Genomic DNA, 22,464 nt, shown 5'->3' with positions numbered 1-22,464 from the left:
GACTGAAACCATGGCATTGCATAGTGACAGCAGAAACAAAATGGCAGATGTGCTTTCTGCCAGTGTGGCCTTGTCGACACGGGGACACCTGTGCTCTCTCTAGCAAGTAGATGCTGTTAGTGGTCACAGCCTAACACTATCCTTGCTCCACAGTTGCTGAGCTGTCACAAGAAGAGACTGTAGAGTGTAGAAGGAGTATACTTTGGTTGGAAAGAGATACGGAGAATCAGAGGACTTTACTTACACCCTGTTGTAGTTTGAATGCTCTGAGAACCAGATGCAATCCTTTTCCACCTCTAGTCCTGTGAACAGGCCCACCCCAAACCTCCATCCCTAATCCAGCTTTCAGTGACCACAGAGACTAGTCATGTCCAACCAGAACCCAAAGAGCGACTAGATGACCCATAGGATGGTGAGTAGCAGTAAATGCTATTATTTCAGGTCACTAGGATTGGGGTCAGTGTGTCATGTAGCAAAAGCTAATGCCTGTTTTGAATATGGAAAAGAAGAAACTGGAGATGTGAGCACAGCCCTCTATAAACTGAAGCCCTCAGGAGTTAGTTTCCTCAGTCTCGCTCACAAAGCTTGGCTAGGCCAGAGGCTGAGGCTAGGACTTAATACATGTCTTTTGGATAAAAGAGAAAGAGAAGAAAAGAAAGGAAGAAAAAAGAAATAAAAACAAATAGACAGGAAGGAAGGAAGGAAAGAAGGAAGGAAGGGAGGAAGGAAAATCTGAGCCTGTATTAAAGATTCTATGATACCAAATGGTAGAAGTTCATGGCTATGGAGAGTTAAAATGTTGCAAGCCAGAGACAAATTATTTTGGGTTACTTTTAGTTCCTTTGAAAGTCATCTGTTGCCCTCCTGTGTTTGGCCTAACATCCTTTTGATGATCAAAATTTTAAAATGTATTCCTAGCAGGACATTGGGTTACAGCAAAGCAGTAGAAACTACAATATGTTTCAGATGCTATCTGATGACATTCTTTGGTCTCAGATTGGTGGAAGCCAGTGTCCTGCTAAGAAATGAAAATACAGATGAAACAGTGGATAGGAATCATTAATAGTTTTTTAAAGACTGTGACACTAGGTTAGATGCTCAAGGAAATGAAAGAAGGAGGGCATTAGTCAGTTTTCCAGCTCTATAACAAACACCCAAGAACGATTAGTTCAGCTCACAGTTTTGGAGATTTCAGATGGTAATAGGTTGGCCCCACTGCTTTGGATCCTGTAGCAAGATAACAACTTATGGTAGGAGCCCACAGTAGGGTAAAACCACTCCCCTCATGACTGAGCATTGAAAGAGAGAAAAGGGTAGAGTCCCATAGTCCGATATGAGGGCATGCCCACATACATAACCAGACTTACTCTCAGATGACTCCACCTTTTAGAAATTCCATCACTCCCAAAAGCACCACCCTAGGGACCAAGCCTCTGCTCTGTGGGACTCTGAGGAACACTCTGGAGATCTGCCAGAGGAGCAGTACAAAAGCAGGAGCAATGACCCTGGGACTAGAGCCTTGGTGGCCTGTGTCAGGAGCAACAGGAGGCTCGGACCGTGAATAAGGGGGAGCTGACGTCAGAGAGATAAACTAGGAGCCAGGGAGGAGAGTTCAGTGGCTCAAAGTTAGGATGGTGACTGAATGGAGGAGCTTGCCAGGTCTCAGGAGCATACTGTCACGACCTGACACTAACAAGATACCTCCAGCTGCTGTGTTAAAAGCAGTCAGAAAGGACTCAAGGGCAGGGATGGTGAGACCAGTGAGGAGGATACTGTGACAGCCAAGAACTTGTAGAATTGGCAATGAAGTAGAGGTAGCTAGCCTCTGCCTAGGTTAGAAGGTCTACTCAGTCACCATTTGTTAGGGGAAAATATTGAATTACGTCTTTTTGCCAGCATTATGCTGCCTGAAAGAGCAGCCAACGGGACATTGCTTTTGGACCTGAACAACTTCTGCTTTGATGATGACAGCGAGGCTCCAAACAACAAATTCAACTTCACCACGCCATCTGGAGTGGGGAGCAGCCGCAGATTTTCACAGCATCCAGCTGGCTCCGGGAGAATTGTGGTCAGTTTATGGTCATTGTATCATTAAAAGGACACCGGGGAAGCTGGTCCAACATGCATGGTGCTTTTGCTACCCTGCAGAGAGAGATTTGCAAGGCAGCCTCCTCTCAGAGCCAAGGTAACAGAGAGACTTAATAGCGGCTGTGTGTTCCTGGAAGCTCTTTATTTCACCCAGGCTTCAGCGTAGTTCCTCACTCAGAGCTGTGCTGGGGCGCTCAGGACTTTGCATGGCTTGTGTTTGCATTCGGTTTAGTGAAAGCCGTTGTAGACCCGGCAGTGCCCTCTGTACCCATGCTCCTCTGTTATTTGAGTGCCTGATCTTCAAATGAGGTACAAGGGAGAGAAAACAGGGCCTGGGCCATCTTGATGGATTCTGCATCCCAGAACCACCAGAAACCCTACAGAGAGTCAAACAAGGAGCAGGTGGGAAGTACGCACAGGGGCAAAGGCAGATTGGATAGACAGGCATGAAGGGCAGGGTTCGGCAAGCTTGTGAGGCCCTGCTCACACCAGGTATGAGGAAAGGAACAAAAAGGAAGGACAGGGCAAGTCTGGGGCCTTGAGGGGTATTTCCAGTGGACCTGGGGATGAGAGCAAGCTGCCTGCCACCTTCCTCCTCAGCCTGCCTCCTTTCCTACATCCCATCTCAAGCCGTTTTCAATACACTAGAGAATAATGGTATCATTAAAAAACTAATTTCTATGTTGGGGAAATTCATATTTTTCTTAGGTTCTTAATCCATATCCATCATTTTCAAATGTAGGGAGCACTGCAGAGCATTTCCATGTCAACCATTTGATACATTTTTCTTGCTTCTTTTCTATGTGGTTTTGTGTATCTCTATATATTTGTATAAATATGTTAAATAATAGAACTATTCCTGCATAAAAGGTTCAGTATTGAGCTTTTCTTCCACTGACCTGAAAGTTTGAACCTTGTTTGTTGGGCAGAAGTACTCGGTATATGGACATCCTTGGAGACAAATTTCTCTGCTGGTAAATCCTGTGTGAATTCTCTAGCGGTGTTACAGTATGGTCTCACAGCTCCTCAAGTGCCCTGGCAAGTGCTTTCCCAAAGGATGCTGGCAACTTACACGGCCACCAACTGTGTGAAAACAGATCTGTCAGCTCAATAATAGGGATGTTTATACCATGTAATCTATTATCTGTCTTGACCTAGTTGATTGGTGATCTAGATTATGAAAATCCAAGCAACCTCGCAGCTGGCAATATGTACAGTGTGATAATCCAGGTGCAAGACACTGTTCCCCCGCACTACAAAAGCAAGTACCTTTTTTGATTTACTCCATATGGCATTCCCATGGGCATTAGTGATTAAACTGCACTTAGTACTCCTAGGTTTGGGGCATAGAGTCTCTCTGTTACATCAACTGGTCCCCGATAGCTACACCCTCTTGGCCGAGTTACAGCACTTGAGTGTTGTCCGTCTTGCTCCTTTCTCACAAATGGTTCTTCCACAAATGGCTTCACCATTTCTGTCAGTGATTTTTTTTTAAATGCAAATGCCAATGTACCACTCCCTGTCAAGCCCTTGGTTTAAACTCTTGGGGTTGGCACACAAGCACTTTTATGATCTGACTAACTCAATGGCTGCACCTCCTCCACTCCCTCCAACTCCCCTTTTCTTCAACGGCACCAAATCACTTGCAGCTGCCCTGAGAGAATCAAGGAGCTTTATGAGGAGGTGGTTTTGTACATGGCTAGAACTCTTCCTCCCATCCCATACTCCTCCTTTCTGTACTATCCTAATTCCACAGTCCCCCACTCCATACTATCCCCATACCTCATTGTCCACCATTAGACACTACCCCCCACTGCAACTATCTCATCCCATACAATCCCCCACTCCATATCATCCCCCACCCCACACTCTCCCTCATCCCACACCACCCCTGTCTTCATTCTGCCCACTTGCCCCTCTCAATCATTGTCAGGGTCGTCTCAGACTTTCTCCTCCAGGTTCCACAGTAGCTTGTATTCATGTCAGACAGCCTACAACTAAGCTTCTTGGAGACAGTTTTCCACCCGAATCCCAGAACCCATGCACATCACAAAGTACTTTCAAAATGCTCACAGAACACATGAGTACAGGTTGTGATTTGGATTGGTTTCTATTTCCGTTTTTTTAGATAGCATCTACATTTCTATCCTAACAAGCCCAGAAAATGAATTTCCTCTCATCTTTGAGAGACCATCCTACGTGTTTGATGTGCCAGAGAGAAGACCAGGTAGGTAGGGACCAAGTCCCAAATCATAGACTCTCGCCAGGCTTCACCTGACTTCAGGCTCTGCAGAGGCATGGCTTCTGCCTCTCCTCCCTCTCCCCACTTCTGTTTCCCTCTTTCTCCCTCTCTACCCTATTCTTGAATTGCTTTCGCCACTGCACAGACCTCCAGGTGAAACATGGATTTTGAAAACTTGATTAAATTGCATTTCTCTGAATAGCCTGATTGCTTCCTTTTCTGTCTGCTTGATTCTGTTGATCTGTCTAGTTGATCCTACAATCCTTGGTGTTGTAGACTGAGGTTTTTCTTGGTCTCTTCTGTGGGTTTTTACCTGCTCACTGGTTCACCAGTTGGAATTTCCAACTAGGGAAAAGATTCCCACTTCTCTAGTTTCTTTATTTACAGCAAAGTAAGAGCACTTCCTCCCTCTTCCTTAGTCTACTGCCAGTCTTATTTTCCGCCTTTATAACTGTATTTTGATTTTTATGGTCTATTGTCCTATCAAGAAAAGAATCTCATGGCTGACATAGTGGCACGCACCTGTAATCCTAGCACTTGGGAGGTGAAGGCAAGAGGAACAGGAGTTCAGGGCCATCTGCTCTTACATAGCAAGTTCAAAGTCAATGTGAACTACGTGAAACCCTGAGAGAAAACACACACAGAGGATGGGGAGCCAGAGATTCTATAGATGATAGATAGATAGATAGACAGATAGATAGATAGATAGATAGATAGGTAGATAGATAGATAGATAGATAGATAGATGATAGGTAGGTAGATAGATGATAGATAGATAGATGATAGATAGATAGATAGATAGATAGATAGATAGATAGATAGATAGATGATAGGTAGATAGATGGATGATAGATAGAAGACAAGAACACACATATGAGAGAGAGTCAGAGACATTTTGAAACAAAAACAGAGAAAATCCTTGCTCCCAGCTTCAGTTTCTCCTCATCTTCCCTGACTTGAAGATAATAAGTTATCTAGTATATTCTGTCAGATATTACAGATCCTCCCCAGCCATGTACCTTGAAATCACGGGTATTTCTTCTATAATGAAAAACAGAGCCAAATCAAAAGCAGAGCCTCCTCCAATTATTCCGGTTCATTTTATTCTCCTTGCGACAGGCTCTCTTTTTCTGATAGGATGTTTCAAAACAACACACACACACACACACACACACACACACACACACACACACACACACACAAATGGTCCAGGGAGCACACTTATCTCCTTACACTTTGCCCAGTGTGTTCTACATATTCAATAGGAAGGAACATTTAATAAACCCACTGATCTCGCCACTGTGACTTTGGCCTTCTTCTACGGTCACACACTTGATGCTAGCCTGTAGGAGTGAATAACCGGGTCTCCCTCCCACAAGAGTGTCATCTACGATAAGGAATTTCTACAAAACAAGAACTTCAGTAGCCATATCAACTCTTATAAACAGAAATAACAGAATTTAAACGTCTACACTCGTTATTCATCAAGTGCTATGTTCTTTTTCTAGGATTTATTTATTTTTATTTTATGTATATGAATGTTTTGCCTGCAGGTATGTTAGTGCATTGTGTGAGTGCCTGGTGCCTGCAGAGGCCAGAAGAGGGAGTCAGATCTCCCCAAACTGGAGTTACAGGTTGTTGCAAGCCGCCATGCAGGTGCTGACAGTCAATCTGGGTCTTTTGAATGAGCAACGGGTGTTCTTAACCACTCAGCTACCTCTCCAGCACCAGTAGCTCATTATAGACAATTTGAAAAAATGCAAGAGACTTTTAGACAGCACACCTACTAAAAGTTGGGAGTGGGGATGACATGCTCATTTGTACCAACCGAACTTAATACATAAGACACACAGACGTGAGACAACTAGGAAGCTTCTAAACGCCTGTCAGTGGCAGTGAGGATACCTCCCCCCAGTCAGTACTAATAATTGTACTCTATTCCTGCAGCTAGAACCCAGGTTGGGCAGGTGCGAGCGTCTGACGCAGACTTCCCCCAGAGTCCAGTGGTATATTCCATATCCAGAGGAGGGGCCAGCCTCCAGTACCCAAACATATTTTGGATTAATCCCAAGACAGGCGAACTCCAACTAATAACTAAAGCGGACCATGAAACCACTCCTGTCTACATTCTCACGGTCAAGGCCACCAACGGCGAGGACAGGAGCTCAGTCACTGTGAGTGGGACTGTTGGGTCTCTTAGCGTTCACCCAGCTGGTTGACTTGGGGTCTCCTTCACACCCTCAGCATGTGGCTACGGCAGAATGAGTAGATGAATCGAAGAGTAAGAAGCAGTCCCCAGGACAGAAAGATCCGCAACTATTTGAGGCTCACATTTGCAAGCAATTGAAAGACACACTAAGACTGATGGCAAGATACTGGCATATGTACTGAAGCCACAAAGCCACTTTGTGGAACAAAGTTTCTCTTAGGGCATCTTAGAATCTTGCTTTTCTTCTGTGGGCTGGTGGTGAGTGGCAAGCTGCCAGAGTGATTGCTTTTGTAGCCCTTGATCTCTTCCTGGAGTCGCCTTGCCTGATACTGCCCCACCCCCTGCACACCTGATGGAGTAGATATTACAATGATCCTGTGACTCAACCTTGTACCATGATGATAAAATCACATAGTGACTATGGCTGAAGTAGAGAGAGGTATCCTTTGGCTCCCGCTTCTGAGAATCCAAGCCCATGTGTTTGCACCTTTAGTGAAGGTGGCATGTGGTGGGAATATGTGTTTTAGGTAATGCTTGTATTTTAAGAGTCGGGAAGCAGCTGGGTGGTGGTGGCGCACACCTTTAATGCCAGCACTTGGGAGGCAGAGGCAGGCAGATTTCTGAGTTCGAGGCCAGCCTGGTCTACAGAGTGAGTTCCAGGATAGCCAGGACTACACAGACAGGACTACCCTGTCTTGAAAAATCCAAAAAAAAAAAAAAAAAAAAAAAAAGCCAGGAAGCAAGAAGAAAACAGGACAGGGTCTCACAATCCCATTGAGAGTGTCCCCTCAATAACCTGTGGACCTCCCACAAGCCCCTTCCTCCCAGAGTTATCGTGTTCCACAGCAGTACCAGATGGGTTACAAGCCTTATTCACATTCAAACCACCAAAGATGCCTGCTGAGACATTGCTTCTCAGAGGTCCATGCTGAGGCCCTTGGTGAACGCAGGTTCTCAGTGCACAGTGTGTGGAGTTCACACACCACACCAGACATGCTTCCGAGGGGGGCTGGTGTGCCCACAAGCATCCCATGAGTTCTTGGTGGGTCTGTGGGGTGGTTCTTAGGGATGATCTAAGGGCCGTGTGATGCCATAAAGATCCATTTGTGAAGGGGGAAAGGTGTTAGGGAAGTGACTTAGCTGGCAGCCCTGTGTGGGAGGGGCAGCAACAGGCTTGCAATGAGGAGAATTAATTCATTTCTTAGTCATGCTCCCATTTTTCTGAAAGGGTATGGATACAGTTTATCTCTGTGACCCTATTTCTGTGGAAAGTCACGTGACTAACCAGTGCCGGATAGTTCAGTTCCTCTGGCGACTTGCTTTTAGTTAATAGGATGGTGCACTCAGTGATTCATGAGGCTCGACATTCCTATCCAGGGAAATTTCGAGATAATTGCTGTGTTTGTTAGGGTGTTCTATCTATCTATGTATCTATGTATCTATGTATCTATGTATCTATCTATCTATCTATCTATCTATCTATCTATCTATCTATCTGTCTTTCCTTCCTTCCTTCCTTCCTTCTTTCTTTCAGACAGGAATGAATGGATTCCACTTTGGAAGCTGACTAGAGTGAATATTTCAATTGACTCCTAGTATTAGAAATAGCTGAGATCCCTACATTTCAAAAGTAGAATGAATAGGACTCAAAATTCACAAGCCTTTAAGGAGCGTGACGAGCCAAAATGATCACCTAAGTCCCTTTCAGGACTGAGACTGTGGGGTCCTCTGCTGGCAGGTGGCCCAGTCAGTTCACCAGGCCTGAGAGAGACTCAGCAATGAAAGATCTACCCGCCTGCTCGTGGCAGGCCAGCTGGAGACTCAGTGCAGGTCTATCAGCCCAGGCCACAGGTGAGGCCTTGGCAAAAACAAGCCAGGCTGCATGGTACAGTCAGCTGAAGAACATAACAGAAACTGCCTGGGCTCCACCTTCCAGGGACTCCAAGTGGGCTGAAGAAAATGGATCCAGGGTTGAGAACCATTGTGATGTACACCAAAGTTAGAGACTGATTGCAGGTTCACAAGGGACAGTGCACACCGGGGTGGGGGGAGAGAGAGAAGGGGAGGGGGAGGGAAGAGAGAGAGAGAGAGAGAGAGAGAGAGGCACATGCATACACACTGCAGAGAAGCAAAGGATTTGGAGCAAGACAAAACCACACTAAAATCTTAGCTCAGCCTCTCACTATTTGAATGGTTTTATGTCAATTGCTTGCTGTCTCTGAGTTCCCCTTATTTTCATCTGTAGATGGGAGCTATCACTTTCTCTCTAGCACACGAGGTTAAATCAGTGAATGCATGCAAATTGCATATCCCACGCAGTGAGCAGTGAGTGCTCGGGTACGTTTTAGCTTTTAAGGCTTGGGCTGATGAAATGGCTCAGCAAATAAAGGCGATTGCTGCCAAACCTGAAAACGTGAGTTTGATCACTGGGATCCAACCACATGGTGATGGGAAAACCTTCCAACCACATGTTGACTTCTCCCTGAAGGAAGGGGACCAACGATGGAAGGGATGTCTCAGCAGGCCCATGCTGGGGCATCTCTTCCCCCTGAGAGACCAGCCACACCACGGTATAGCATAGAATAGAGTTTATTCAGGGCATGGGGAGGGGAGCCAGGAGGGTAGTAGAGGCAGAGAGAGAGAGAGAGAGAGAGAGAGAGAGAGAGAGAGAGAGAGAGAAGGGGCCGGCCATGACCACGTGGAGAGAGGGGGAAGGGAAGGGGGGAAGGGAAGGGGAGAAGGGGGGAAGGGGGGAGGGGGCAGAGAGAAGCTACAGGCAAGATCAAGAGATTAAGAGAGAGAGAAGGGTAAGAGAGAGAGGAAGCAGCCCCTTTTATAGTGGGCAGGCCTACCTGGCAGTTGCCAGGTAACCGTGGGGCGGAGCATACCTGGCCCAGATAACTGTGGGGGTGGAGTTTAGGTAGAATACTAACACTCCCCCTTCCCCCACTCACATACACATACCGACTAACATGTAATGTTCTAAACCACCTTCCTGCTCTTCTAGGTTACTGTGAACATCATTGGAGAAAATGACGAAAAGCCAATATGTTCTCCAAATTTTTACTTCATGACCATCCCAGTGGATCTAAAAGTTGGTACAAACGTTCAGAATTTCAAGCTGACGTGCACTGACCTTGATTCCAGCCCCAGATCTTTCCGATACTCCATAGGCTCAGGTACTGTACTCAGTATCAACCATTCTGGGCTACTCGGGAAGGAACCAGGCAGTGGGTCTTTGCTCATACACTGCTGGCCGGCACAGTGTTGGGGTGGGAGGGCGTATTTTACCTGAAGACTCCAAGGGTCCCTGTGCTTCTCAGTGCCATCAGTTTCTCTGTCTTATCTAGTTCTCTCAGAACTTCCCACAGCCAGACTCACCCCCACGTGGCTGTTGCAAAACCCCAGGAAGGATGAATCTTTTTAACGGAATGCTCCCCCAAATTCCCAGATTATAATGAGTATGATTTTTTTTTTTAATTTTCTCTCTTCAACTACCTCTTTTCCTGAAAAAGGTGCCGTGGGGGAGGGGACTCCGAGGCCTCTCTCGGGATAAGAATAGATTAAGTAGATTAAATGCGTTCTGAAACACTCCTCTCTGTTCCATTCATTTTCTTCTCTTCAAAAATATGCCATTGTGGGAAGGAGGGGGGAAAGAGCACCCCTCAATGGGAATGAGACCAAAATAGCTCATCTAATGAAGTGCCGGGGCCAGAGATTTAAACCCAAATAAGCAGAACGATTCCACATGAAAGACTAAAATTCCGCCTCTGCCGCCCGCTGAGCCTGGCAGAGCAGTGGGAAACCTCTGAGCCAGCGTGCCACAAAACCCAGAGGCAGACAGCGCCTGGAGACCTCAGCTGCCGAGGATGGAGCTAATCCAGGCTGAGTGTCCCGAGGACTTGACGGAGCATTTTGCTGCTGAGGAAGTAAAAATTGCATCATCTGCTCCATTTCCTGGTTTTTCAGTCAGTAATGAGTCTGGAGACACTGGAGAATGAACAAGAGCCATGCTTGGGCTGGCGTTCTTCCTGCCCTTTAAGTTGTGGGGCCCCGACAGAGCTAGCTCGCGCTCTCTCCCTCCCTCCCGTCTTCCTCTCCTCCTCCTCCTCCTCCTCCTCCTCCTCCTCCTCCTCCTCCTCCCTACTCCCCCTCTCACCCTCCCCCTCCCCCCTCTCTGTGTGCCATGAGCATGTGCGCTAAGTGCGTGCATATATAGGAGGCAGGTGGAGTGAATTCATAAGGACTCGGCCTGAAGTCCTTGTGACATCAGAAGGCCTCTTCCTTTAGAGGACTTTAGGACCCTTGACACCAGGATGGCCAGACAGGCTTCACAAAAGGCATAAGGAGAACACGGTCCATGGTTAGGGGTATGGCTCACTCTGCAGTCTTGCTGCCCACACACCAGGACAATTAACTCTCCCCCTGGTGGCCCTAAGACAGGGCACTGTGGATCCTTATCCAGTGCATCAGTTGCAGGATATCACAGACTCAACCCTGTTACATAAAAAATAAAGTGTAGACATTTGAGAGAATAAAAACAAATGCAGTTTTCTTCTGAATCTTTATTTTATCCTCTATTTCTTTTAACAACATTCTTGGGTCAAATCTCCTTTAGGCAACATCAACAATCATTTTGCCTTCTCTCCCAATGCTGGCTCCAATATCACACGCCTGCTCCTGGCATCCCGCTTTGACTATAGTAGCCTCGATACAGTCTGGGACTACAAGCTGCTTGTCTATGTCACCGATGACAACTTGCTGTCTGGCAGAACAAAAGCCAAGGCTCTTGTTGAAACAGGGACAGTAACTCTGAGTGTTAAAGTTGTTCCTCACCCAGCCACAACCATCACAACTCCCAAGGTAAGGATCTGGGACCTGGAATCTCCAGCCATAAGTCCTTAGGACGTATAGCAATGGAACGCTTTGACCCAGGCAAGCAGACTGTGAGGCAGACAGAAAACAAAAAAAAAAGTCGAGGCATTTGTTTGGAAGGGCCATTGATTGGCAGATGGACATATGTGTAAGAACTTGGACACATAGAGCCACTGACCTCTCACAGAAAAGAAAACTCTGAGCTGGGCAGTGGTGGTGCATGACTTTAATCTTAGCCCCCAGGAGGCAGAGGCAGTGGATCTCTGTGAGTTCAAGGACAGCCTGCCTGGGCTTCAGGGCAAGTTTCAGGATGGCCAAGGATACCTAAGAGGAAAATAAAGGGGGGGGGAAGGAAAAGCAAAATGGGGAAGAAGAATGTTTCTATGTGAGGATATGTGGTAGACCAAAGATGGACCACTGTGGGAAAGCTCCCAAGGTAAGGAACTTAAGATAGAAAATGTTATTTTTGCTCGTAATTGTAGAAATTTCAGACCACAGGCTATGGGCCTGTCGTGAGGGAGAGCATCAGGACAGAAAGGGTGCACTTTCTTCCTCCTCCCTTATCCGCTCTTCCTTCTCTTCCTCACCTTCCCCTCCCCCCTCCTTCCACATCCCCCTCCTGTTAGAAAATGGCCTATGAATGAGGCTATCATCTGCCTCTCAGAGTTTTGTCAATAGCCGGTGTAATGTTCACCTCTCCTTTTTTGCGCTCAGTGATCCCAACAACAGAGTGGCAATGGCACATACCTTTAATCCCAGCAGGCAGAAGCAGGTGGATTTCTGAGTTTGAGGCTAGCCTGGTCTAGAGAATGAGTTCCAGGACAGTCAGGGCTACACAAAACACACGTGTGTGCGCACACCAAACAAACAGAAAGCAAAAGAAAAAAGAAAGGAAAAATAGACCCCAGTGAGTAGAGACCAGGGTAGTCCCATTGGCTTTCTTTTGCACAGCAGTGACCAGTCTGACAGAGGAACTGGAAAGGAGGAAAGGTTTACTTTGGCTCATAATTTTAACAGGCTCGCAACCATGGCTGCATTGCCATGTACACTTGGGCAAAACGTCATAGCAGCAGGAGTGTGTGGTGGAGGAGGCCCCCTCACCTCATGACTTACAAGAAGCAGAGAACTGGAAGGGGCCAGAAAGCAGGTATAGCCTTTGCAGGTACACTCTCAGCAAGGCTACATGTAGCTAGGCCCCATCTCCTAAAATTCCCAGGACCTGATAACATAGTGCTAACAGCTTGGGGAGCAAGCAGTGCTTTTAACACATTCAATTACAGATTTCTTTATGTTTTATTTATGCTCATGTGTCTATCCATACATCTATCACATACATGTAGATGCCCACAGAGACCAGAAGAGGGCGCTGGGTTTCGTGGAACTGGAGTTGCAGGTGATTGTGAGTCACCTGGTGTGGACAATAGGTGCTCTTAACTGCTTACCCATCTCCCAGCTCCTCCTTTTGAGATTTTTATGGCATTTATTTATTTATTTATTTATTTATTTAGTGTGTGTATGTATGTGTGAGTATATGTATGTATTGTGTATATGTGTGTGTATTCATGCATGTGTGTGTGCATATGTGTGTATATGTGTGTGTGTGCACGTGTGCGTGTGAGTGTGTATACCCCACATGTGTGGGAATAAGAGGACAACTTGTAATAGTTGGTGCCCTCCACATACCAGGTGGGCTCTAGGAATCAACCTATCCCATCATGCTTGGCAGCAAGCTTCTTTACTTCCCCTGTGGGGGTTTCATTCTCAAACCACAACAAATACTGAGGACCTTTACAGTGGGGAGAGCTGGCAGGCGCTCCTCGGGAAGAAATTGCCAAGTCTCTTAGGTTTACAGCATAACCGACCTCTATGTTTCCGATTCCGAGATCTGCATGACTCCTCGGTTATCTGTCTCCCACTCTAGGAAGCAGATGTCGAACTTGAGGTCTCACTGTGATCACAGCCCACTCGTGTGGCAGTGGCAGCTGGATCCAGTGAACACTGAAAAGCTTACAAGGTATAAAAAACAAACAAACAAACAAAAAAAAACAAACTACAGCCTTCATGGCTCCTGCCTTCCCAGTGAGAGACAATTCTGGGTTCTGATCTAATGGCTAGAAAATAAAGAGACCAGGGCTGGAAGCAGGAACTACAGGCTCACGGAGGTTGAATCTGCAGAGCAGGAGGGAAGAGTGGCCTAGACACTTCACATGCTGCAACACTGAATGTCAAAGACCCCCCCCTTCCTCCCCACCCCCGGTCTCACTCTCTACTTCTCTGCTCTCCAAGCCCAGGATTACCTACCAGATCCTCAGGGAAAACATATACTCTCCGTCCGCATGGTATGTGCCATTCATCATCACTCTGGGCTCCATAGCTCTTGTCAGTCTTCTGGGGACCCTGATGGTGCTGCTGGCCAGAACAGTCTATAGACATTGCACCTCCACAACCAGGAAAGACAAGAAACCTCTGTAAGTTCTGGTGGACTGAGACTTTCCTTGTTTTTGTTTTTTGTCTGTTTGCTTGCTTGCTTTTGGTTTTGTTTTATTTTGTTTTGTACAGGACAGGGTACCCAGCTTGAAGGGGAGACTAAGAGATGAAGGGAAAGAATTCAGGCTGTCCTTGGGCCTGGGGTACCTACCCACTTTGTCACCTGTGGGGCTAGGACCCTGGCCTTTGGCTTTCTCTGGCAGCTTACCCCAGCCCTGATGGGAATTAGTAAGTGGGCTTCCAGTGACCTTGTCCTGGACAAGCGCTCCTGAAAAGCTCCCCACCCCACCCCCCGAAAAGCAGTAGAATATAATGTGTTCCTCTCTGCAGAGTATTTATAGGAAGGGATGGGAGTAAAGGAGGCAAAAACAACCAACAACAACACAACAGATTGAAAATTAAACTTTGAGTGCCAGTGGCACTGTATGTCATTAGGCCGTGTCTGTTCTCCTGTGTGTGAGACTCTCATCTCTCGCCATCTTGGGAACACACAGTAATTGCACGCCAGGTTTCTCTCTTCCCTACTCTCATTTGCTCAGACATGTGATCCCTAAGAGAACCTGTGTGTGTCACAGACTTCTCCAGGGGCCAGATTTATTCTCAGTAACTCATATAGTCAGAGCACAATGGTTTTGAGCCAGGTTTTTTGGAGTTGGTTAAGTTCCAGGTTCAAATCTAAGCTCTCTCATTTTCTGGGCACCTATCTTTGGGCACATGAAACTCTCTAAGCATTAGTTTCCTCCTCTGCAAAACTAATGGCGCGAACGCAGGGAGAGCACTGGGAAGCGTTCCTGACACCAAGCTAATGCTTCTGCTGCACAGCAATGGTTTTGAAGTTGCTGCAGTTTTAACTTCATAGACAAGACCCAGAGAGCTCATGATTCTAGACTCCAAATTTAACCATATGCTCGAATGTCCTGGAGCTGGATGCCCTGACATTCAGGATCTCTCAGATGCAAAAAAGAAATGAATGATAAGACTCAAATGCCTCTTTAGAGTATCCAAAGATTAACTATAACTGCCAAGTAATTTTACATGTCTGGATGTAAGATGGTTTAACAGACATTCTCTTAAAGCTGTGCATTGCTTTCCACTATATTTATTGGAGGAAGTTTGCACTATTGGAAACCTTGACTTCAGGTAAGAAATCCTTGAGCATCTACTGAAATTTAAAAAGACATTTTTGTTTTCATTCTGTTTACAAATGACTTTGAGAAAGGCAGAAAAACCTACCTTCTTTCTAAAAAGGGCCATATTTAAGCGTGTAAGGATGATGATGTCACATATGGAATTTGAGTAGGCATTCTTAAAAGATGTACAGTGACCCAATAGACATGGCAACTTACAAGCAGATTATAGCTATGTGGTTAATATGCATCTTGAACCTGCTTGTTCCTCTTCCTATCCTAAATGCAGTTTTTATCATGGCCCAATCCAAAAGAGAAAATAGCTAAAAATTCAGACTCAGGCTTGTACTCTCAGAAAGTTAGTTGTGCCATGTGGCAGTCAACACTTGTCAAATAGTGAGGAATGAAATTAGAATTTTTGAACCCCAGGCTTTTATGAGAAGGGAATTAAGACCCAGTCCAGCTCTTTCATGTTATAGGAAACTGAAGTTGTCAGCCCTCTTACCTCCCCGTTGTGAGACAACTTCTCTGCTTTGATGGCTACTGGGGGGGTGAGGGGGGGATGGGCAAATAAGAATGGGCTGGTGGTCTCCCTGGACTGGATTTGTCTTCACCAAAGTCACTGGATTCCCTGGAGTTATAAGAAGCAGTAGTTTCAAACTCCTAGACCCTCTGTAATTCCAGGCTATCAACTGCCAAACTGCTTGGTTCAGAACAGCTAGTGGCCAGAACTTTTTGATCCCCATCCCTGGCCCATTTTCAAACTAGTCCCCAAATTCTAAGAAAGCAGTTGCTTGGAGGCCCTATATTGTCCTGTGTGCATATCTATGTGGAATACTGCCCAGTCAGCTAATGCTTATCCTTTCCCCCTTAGGACAAAGAAAGGAGGTATGTACAGTGCATGTTCTTGTGGTCTGTTTGCTGTCTTTTGCTTGCTCTGTTGTACTATGCTAAAAGCCTCAAATTTGGGTTCAGTTGGGGAATATCCATGTCTTTCAGGGAGAAGCAGAGCGCATCTATTGCTGGAGCAAGGAAGGGCAGGGTGCAAGATGTAGGGTGCAGGGTGGAGGGTTCAGGATGCAGAGTGCAGTGTGAAGGGTTCAGGATGCAGGGTGAAGGGTAGGGTGCAGGGTGCAGGGTGAAGGGTGGAGGATGTAGGGTGGAGGGTTCAAGGTACAGGGTGAAGGGTGAAGGGCAAGGGCAAGGGTGCAGGGTACAGGGTGAAGAGTTAGGTGCAGGGTGAAGGATGAAGGGTGCAGGATTAAGGAGAAGGGTGCAGGGTACAGGGTGCCTTTGGCTTACTTGGTCTACTCACTCGGGCCTTGCCTACTCTCTACTCATGTTCATCTCCAGCCAACTCAGTTTAATCATTAGGTCTACCTCCCATGGAACCCAGTTCATCTTAGTAAGAACATGTGTTACACACAGCCAGCGTTTCCTAACTGCTGTCCATGGAGGGAATGGCTGTTCTGAAGGACAGTGAATGTCTTGAACAAGTGCCTCTTCTGAAAGAACACTGACACTCTCTTCCCGGATTGTAATGGATTTGATCATTGTTCACATAGTTCATTAGGTCAGACTAGTTCATTGGTAAATTGAGCAAGAGTTACCAAGAGCCCCAGGCCCAAGGAGATATCTCATCCTAACCCAGACAAAGAGTTGTCACCTCAAGGCTACTCCAAGCTATGGAGAGAGACAGGACATAGACTTTACAATTCTATAATTTAAAAAAAAGTTTGCTTAAGCCATTGTATCCATGGAGATATGTTGATATGCACAAAGTATATAAATGCAGGGTTTAATTTTTTATTATAATGCTTATTGATTACATGGAGGGAGTGTATCTTAATAGAAATGTCATGGACTACCTAGATTCCTAGTTTTTAAAAATAGATTTATTCATTTCATTTTGTGTAAGGGTTGGCCTGCATGTATATATGTCCATATCTACATGCTTGATGCCCTCAGAGGTCAGAAGAGGGCATTGGAGCCCTTGGAGTGGAGTAATGGATGGTTGTGAGCCACCATGTGGGTGCTGGGAATTGGACCTGGGTCCTTTGCAAGAGCAACAAGTGTTCTTTGCCACTGAGCCATCTCTCCATCTCCAAACTCAGTTATTTTTAATCAGGCTATAGGAAATGGATGTCAAACATCCCTTGTTATGAATGTATAGTCTTTACATCCCACCTATCTCTAAATCATTTGAGAGCTAACTTCCTAAGACCAGTATTAATAACCTAGACAAAGTTTTGAAATTTTAATCATGTGCTGTCCATAAACGTGTATGCATTCTAAGAAAGCTAAAGTCAAGTAACAGGCATACAGAGAAACAAACAAACAAACAGCAACAACAACAAAACAACCAAAAACTTTGCTATGTCTGTAAGACTGAAGGGAAAGCCTGCTCAGGGAAATCACATTGTGAGTGGAACACTAAGGTCAGTTTGGCATGGAAGAAGCTTCAATGTTGGCCTCTTCTTTTCCCTGCAGACATGAAGAGCATGAGGAGAGAGGCCATGGTGGTAAGTGTGACCAGCCACAGAAACCTTGCCTGGATGCTGGGTTGTGTCATCCTGTCTCTGTCTACACACAGAGAAACCGGGCCCTGGAGGAGTACTTATGCATTCTGGGAGGTTCATGCATTTGGCCACTAATGTAGCTTGTTGCGCGGCAAGATCCTGATAGGATTCCTTCCCTCACTGAACATGCCTGTTCATAATATTTGCTGTTGGCTTCATAAATATTGAGTTGTGGTGTTTATTATCCACACTAGCTCTCCAACAGGGTGCTTCTGGGAAGCAGAGCTTAGAGACCAGAACAGGTGCTGCAATATTCCACGGGATTTAATTTTTCTCAACTCTTTCATGACCTTGCAAGAAAGTGACAGAAAAAGTCCACAGCTTGGTCTGGTCTTGGCTCTACCTACCCCTTAGACACATGATCCTGTGGTCCCCCAAGCCTTTGGCAGCTTTAGGTTCCTCACCATGAAATGGGAGGAAGGACAGCCACTGTGAGACAGCAGCTGGGGAAATCTCATGAAAACTGCCAGATATCTCACTACGTGCAGCACACAGGCTGGCTAGAGTCATGCCTTCACTGACTTACTTTTCTATTGCTGTGATAAAACACTAAAGCAACTTAAATGATATATTTGGGGCTTACAGTTCCAAATGATTTGAGTGCATGACAGTCATTGCAGGGAAACATGGCAGCAGGCAGGCAGGCATAGCACTGGGGCAGTAGTGACATCTTTTTAGGAGCTGAGGGTTACATCTTGAGACATAATCTTGGGGGGAGGGGAGTTAGGGGGGATGGGAATGATATGGGCTTTTGAAACCTGAAAGCCCACCCCCAGTGACACATCTCATTCAACAAGGCCACACCTCCTAATCCCTCCCAAACAGTTCTACCAATTGAGGACCAAAGAATTGAACACGTGAGCCTATAGGGACCATTCTCATTCAAACCAGCACTCTTGTCTTACTCTCTCCTGCTTTCTCCTACTGAGCCTGGTAGACTCGGTGGGAAGAGATAAAACTTGATAACTTCTCTGATCTCTTCTCTCTTGCCCCATGACAAACCTTGTTATGATCTAAGACACATACTTTTGATAAATATGTATCAAGGGGAAGGGTGGTGGCCAGTACAGCTAAAGGGAGATCTTTGCTTTACACGCAATATCTCAGTGCTTCTACTTTCAGGTTAGTCTACTAATGGGAAGAACGAACAGCCTTGGACTTCCAAGGTCATACCATCTAAAATAAGCACCCTAGGGTACCTGGGTAATGCCACTCATAGATGGTCTTAAAACTATGCCGCATTGATCTGTTAAACAAACAAACAAACATAAAATGTAGGGCTTCTTAGATGATCTATAGTTGAAACACATAAGATTCTTACTTCTCTTCAGCATCCAAGAGCTATGGGGAAGTGGATAAGTGGTACCTGTAAGGAAAAGCCACATTGAAATGGCTGCCACTCCCTAAACAGCTTCTTGCTAGCATGCTGAAGACCTTGTTTTTGCCACTTTGGGGGCAGGGTATCAAATAGTGAAAGGCTGGGCACGGGCACCTTAGACAGACCTCAGATCTGAGGGATGGCACACAATACCAATCATGGAGAGTGGGACTTAGGGAAGACTTAGCTGCAATACTGTTGGCTTTTGTGAGGGCAGAGTGCCTGGCCAGGACGCCAAGGCCAAGTAAGTGCTCCTGTGGGCCTACTTCCAACTCTGCCTGGCAGTGATGCCCTGAGGAGATATGAATCTTAGTCTAAGGCACTTGGCATTTTAACTCTTGCTTTTACATAGCTTAGGTAGTATTTTTCTCAGGACTCTTTCTTAACCCACAGGTCTGGATTAATTGCTTGCCACCTGTGTGCCATGGCATCCGACACTTCTCCTATCATAGCCCTGTGTCTTCATGTAGCCCCTGTTGGTCAGTGGCAAGTTATGTGGACAGACATACCTGCTTGACTCACTGTGGTGTCCCTAACATATGGCCCAGTGGCTGTTGAATAAATCAATATCTCTTTTTTCTTTTTTTTCTTTTTCTTTTCTTTCTTTCTTTCTTTCTTTCTTTTTTTTTTCTGAGGCAGGGTTTCTCTGTGTAGCCCTGGCTGTCCTGGAACTCACTCTGTAGACCAACCAGGCTAGCCTCGAACTCAGAAATCCGCCTGCCTCTGCCTCCCAAGTGCTGGGATTAAAGGCGTGCGCCATCACCGCCTGGCAAATAAATCAATATCTCAAAGCTTGCTTTGAGCAACGAAAGTCAGGCATGGTGGTAAAAGCCTGTAATTTCAGCATTTAGGGGTAGAATCAGGAAGGGCAGACTTGGCTACATTTCAAGTTCAAGACTAGGTCTGGGCTTAGCCTTGTTTAAAAAAAAATAGAAATAAATGAATAAAATAAGCCTTGCGTGAGGAGATCAGCCTGTGAGGATGGGTAGTCTTGGCTGAGGAATACCTTGGAATTGTGCTTGAAGCAGTCTCTTTGTCTTAGGAATCTATCCGGATGAACTCGGTCTTTGATGGAGAAGCCGTAGACCCAGGTAACCAAAAGATAATACCACCCATGGGAATGCTTCATGTGTTCTGGTCTAGAAGAGTCGGGAAGTGTGTCTAGTATCCTTTTAAGTACTGGTAAGCACCTTGGCCACTCATCCATAATGTGAGGCTGACCGTTTTAGGCTATAACACGGCTGAGTTGGGTATGGAATGGAGCTGGGACAGACTTGTGGGCGTGGCCCGTCTCCCTGCCCCGCCCCGTATGCCTCAGCGCTGCCCACCTGCAGGCTCACTCTCTAGGGTGTGACTTCCTCCCCCACTGCCTATTTACAAAGTAATATAGGAAACTAGTAAATTCAAGAAGTCATATTCTTTCTCCTGCTCACTGATCCTCGCTCACCTACTCGGTCCTTCCTTCCATGCGTCTGGTCCCATCTTACTAAGTAGCAGAAGTGGTAAGTTTGGCTCCCCCACCCTCAGACCGGGGCCAAGAATTTAGTTGACATGACGAACATAAGGTAAAGCTGGCCTCCAGAGCACTCATTGCCCCCCTGAAATCGGCTCCAAATTTAGCTCCTTTACACACATCGCTCGGCTTACAAAGGCTCAATTATAGACGTGAATAAAGGGAAGGAAACCAAATTCAGGAGGCAAGTGTGCTGGCTCCCTGCCACCCTCATATGCAAACGGCTCCAGTCCTCGGAAGGAGGATGGCTCCTCTCCAGTGAGAAGCTGCTGCTGTTGGAATTAAATTTCCCTCTATTATTAGGTACTTGTTACCATAATGTGCCCACATTAGCATAAGTGCTGGTGGGATCCTGAGCCGAGAGAGGCCACTTGTGTCGCTTTGCAGTGGCAGGAGCCCGGCTTGCCTCAAACCCAAGCTTACAAAGAGGAAGCCGGGGAGGACTTTCGCAGTTCTTATGTGCCCGAGAGAAGAAAGGGAGAAGAAATGAGCCAACTGGCCTAATGTGAACAAACACATCAATTAGTGTCTGCTGGCTCTGACACAATAAAAATGGCAGCCCCTTCTCATCCCCAGATCAGTTTGTCTGTGTCTACACTCTCTGCCAGACCGGTGGATTCAAAGGCTCCTGCACTTACTTAATGAATTCCTTTTTTTATGGAGGATACGAAGATCTTTTAAGAACAAAAATAAATCAGATCCTAATGGGTAACCCCACTAGAAATTGAACTTAATTTATTGGATGGTCACAAGGAACTCGAAATTTACATGGGCCCTCATCTTGCTGAGCCTGCAAACCTTCCTATCCAGAGAAGAAGCACCGTGTGTCTGGGCTGCACAGTCTGGGAGAAAGGCAGGCATGGAAAGACGGTCTGAGCCCCTCACAAACTGCTTTCCACCACAGGAGCTCATATCTTCTAGCCTTCCGCATTCTTCCCTGATCATCAGACCAGGGGAGAAGTGGGTACAAGCAGAATTGTTTAATTTTTTTGTTTCCTGTGATCGCTTTATTATCTGCCCTCTAGTGACCGGGGAAATATATGAATTCAACTCAAAAACTGGTGCCAGGAAGTGGAAAGGCCCATTAACCCAGCTGCCGAATTGGCCAGAGCCCAGTGCCCAGCACAGAGGCACAGCTGGAGAAGCATCAGTCCCTAAACACATCAGGAAATAACAGGTGTGTGTTTGCCAGCCCCCTCCTGAAGGGCCAGGGCAAATCTGTGTGTATGGTGGAGGTGGGGGAGTATCTCCTTAAATCCCACAGGGACAGGGACGGTATCTGTTTGGTACAGAGGCACCAGTATGGGCTGAAGGAACTCAGGCAACTAGAGTCTCAAGTAGGGATCTGCCAAAACATTTAAAAATAGTTCTGGAATGGGGCTTGATAACATAATGCTCCTTTTCTGAAATGGCACAGGAATTTTTTCTCTCCTAGCTACCTGGGTTCATCATCAGAGAGTGTCTACGTTTGAATGCCAAGCTACCCCCTTATGTTCTTCACAGTAGCAGCCGCCGGGAAGCTCTTTCAGCTCAGCTCTCCACCCCATTTCCTCTAATATGTCTGTCCTTGTGTCACTTATAAATACAGCTCAAGGGCTGGAGAGATGGCTCAGCGTTTAAGAGCACTGGCTGCTCTTCCAGAGGTCTTGAGTCCAATTCCCAGCAACCACATGGTGGCTCGAGACCATCTGTAATGGGATCTGATGCCCTCCTCTGGTGTGTCTGAAGAGAGCAACGATGTATTCATATACACAAAATAAATGAATAAAGCTTTAAAATAGATAAACACAGCTCAACATTGTACACCTTTGCAAAAGACCATGAGTCATTTTTAAAAGACACAGACAGTACACAGTGCCCAGCCATTCATTTGGGGAGAAATACGTTATTAGTTTTTTTGTTTTATTTGGAGGTATCTTGCATTTGGAAAATGTGCCGATCTGAGGTGTTTATCCTGTTAGTATGC

General features: G+C 46.1%; 1 protein-coding gene across 1 annotated transcript in view; it reads left to right on the top strand.

Annotated features, from left to right (window-relative positions):
• Positions 1 to 22,040, top strand: part of Cdhr3 (cadherin related family member 3) — a 60,859-nt gene extending 38,819 nt beyond the window's left edge. The window contains exons 9-20 of the mRNA XM_028768896.1: positions 1,897 to 2,068; positions 3,247 to 3,353; positions 4,221 to 4,315; positions 6,278 to 6,504; positions 9,547 to 9,718; positions 11,158 to 11,402; positions 13,701 to 13,882; positions 15,903 to 15,916; positions 17,519 to 17,550; positions 20,028 to 20,076; positions 21,524 to 21,675; positions 21,934 to 22,040. Of these exons, the coding sequence (XP_028624729.1) occupies positions 1,897 to 2,068; positions 3,247 to 3,353; positions 4,221 to 4,315; positions 6,278 to 6,504; positions 9,547 to 9,718; positions 11,158 to 11,402; positions 13,701 to 13,882; positions 15,903 to 15,916; positions 17,519 to 17,550; positions 20,028 to 20,076; positions 21,524 to 21,672 (1,444 nt within the window). The 3' untranslated portion in view covers positions 21,673 to 21,675; positions 21,934 to 22,040. The remainder of the gene's footprint in view (positions 1 to 1,896; positions 2,069 to 3,246; positions 3,354 to 4,220; positions 4,316 to 6,277; positions 6,505 to 9,546; positions 9,719 to 11,157; positions 11,403 to 13,700; positions 13,883 to 15,902; positions 15,917 to 17,518; positions 17,551 to 20,027; positions 20,077 to 21,523; positions 21,676 to 21,933) is intronic.
• The last annotated feature ends 424 nt before the right edge of the window (positions 22,041 to 22,464 follow it).

Source organism: Grammomys surdaster, unplaced genomic scaffold (assembly GCF_004785775.1).
Source record: "Grammomys surdaster isolate TR1022 unplaced genomic scaffold, NIH_TR_1.0 188, whole genome shotgun sequence".
Taxonomy (NCBI): domain Eukaryota; kingdom Metazoa; phylum Chordata; class Mammalia; order Rodentia; family Muridae; genus Grammomys; species Grammomys surdaster.
This window is presented reverse-complemented; position numbering and strand designations above follow the sequence as displayed.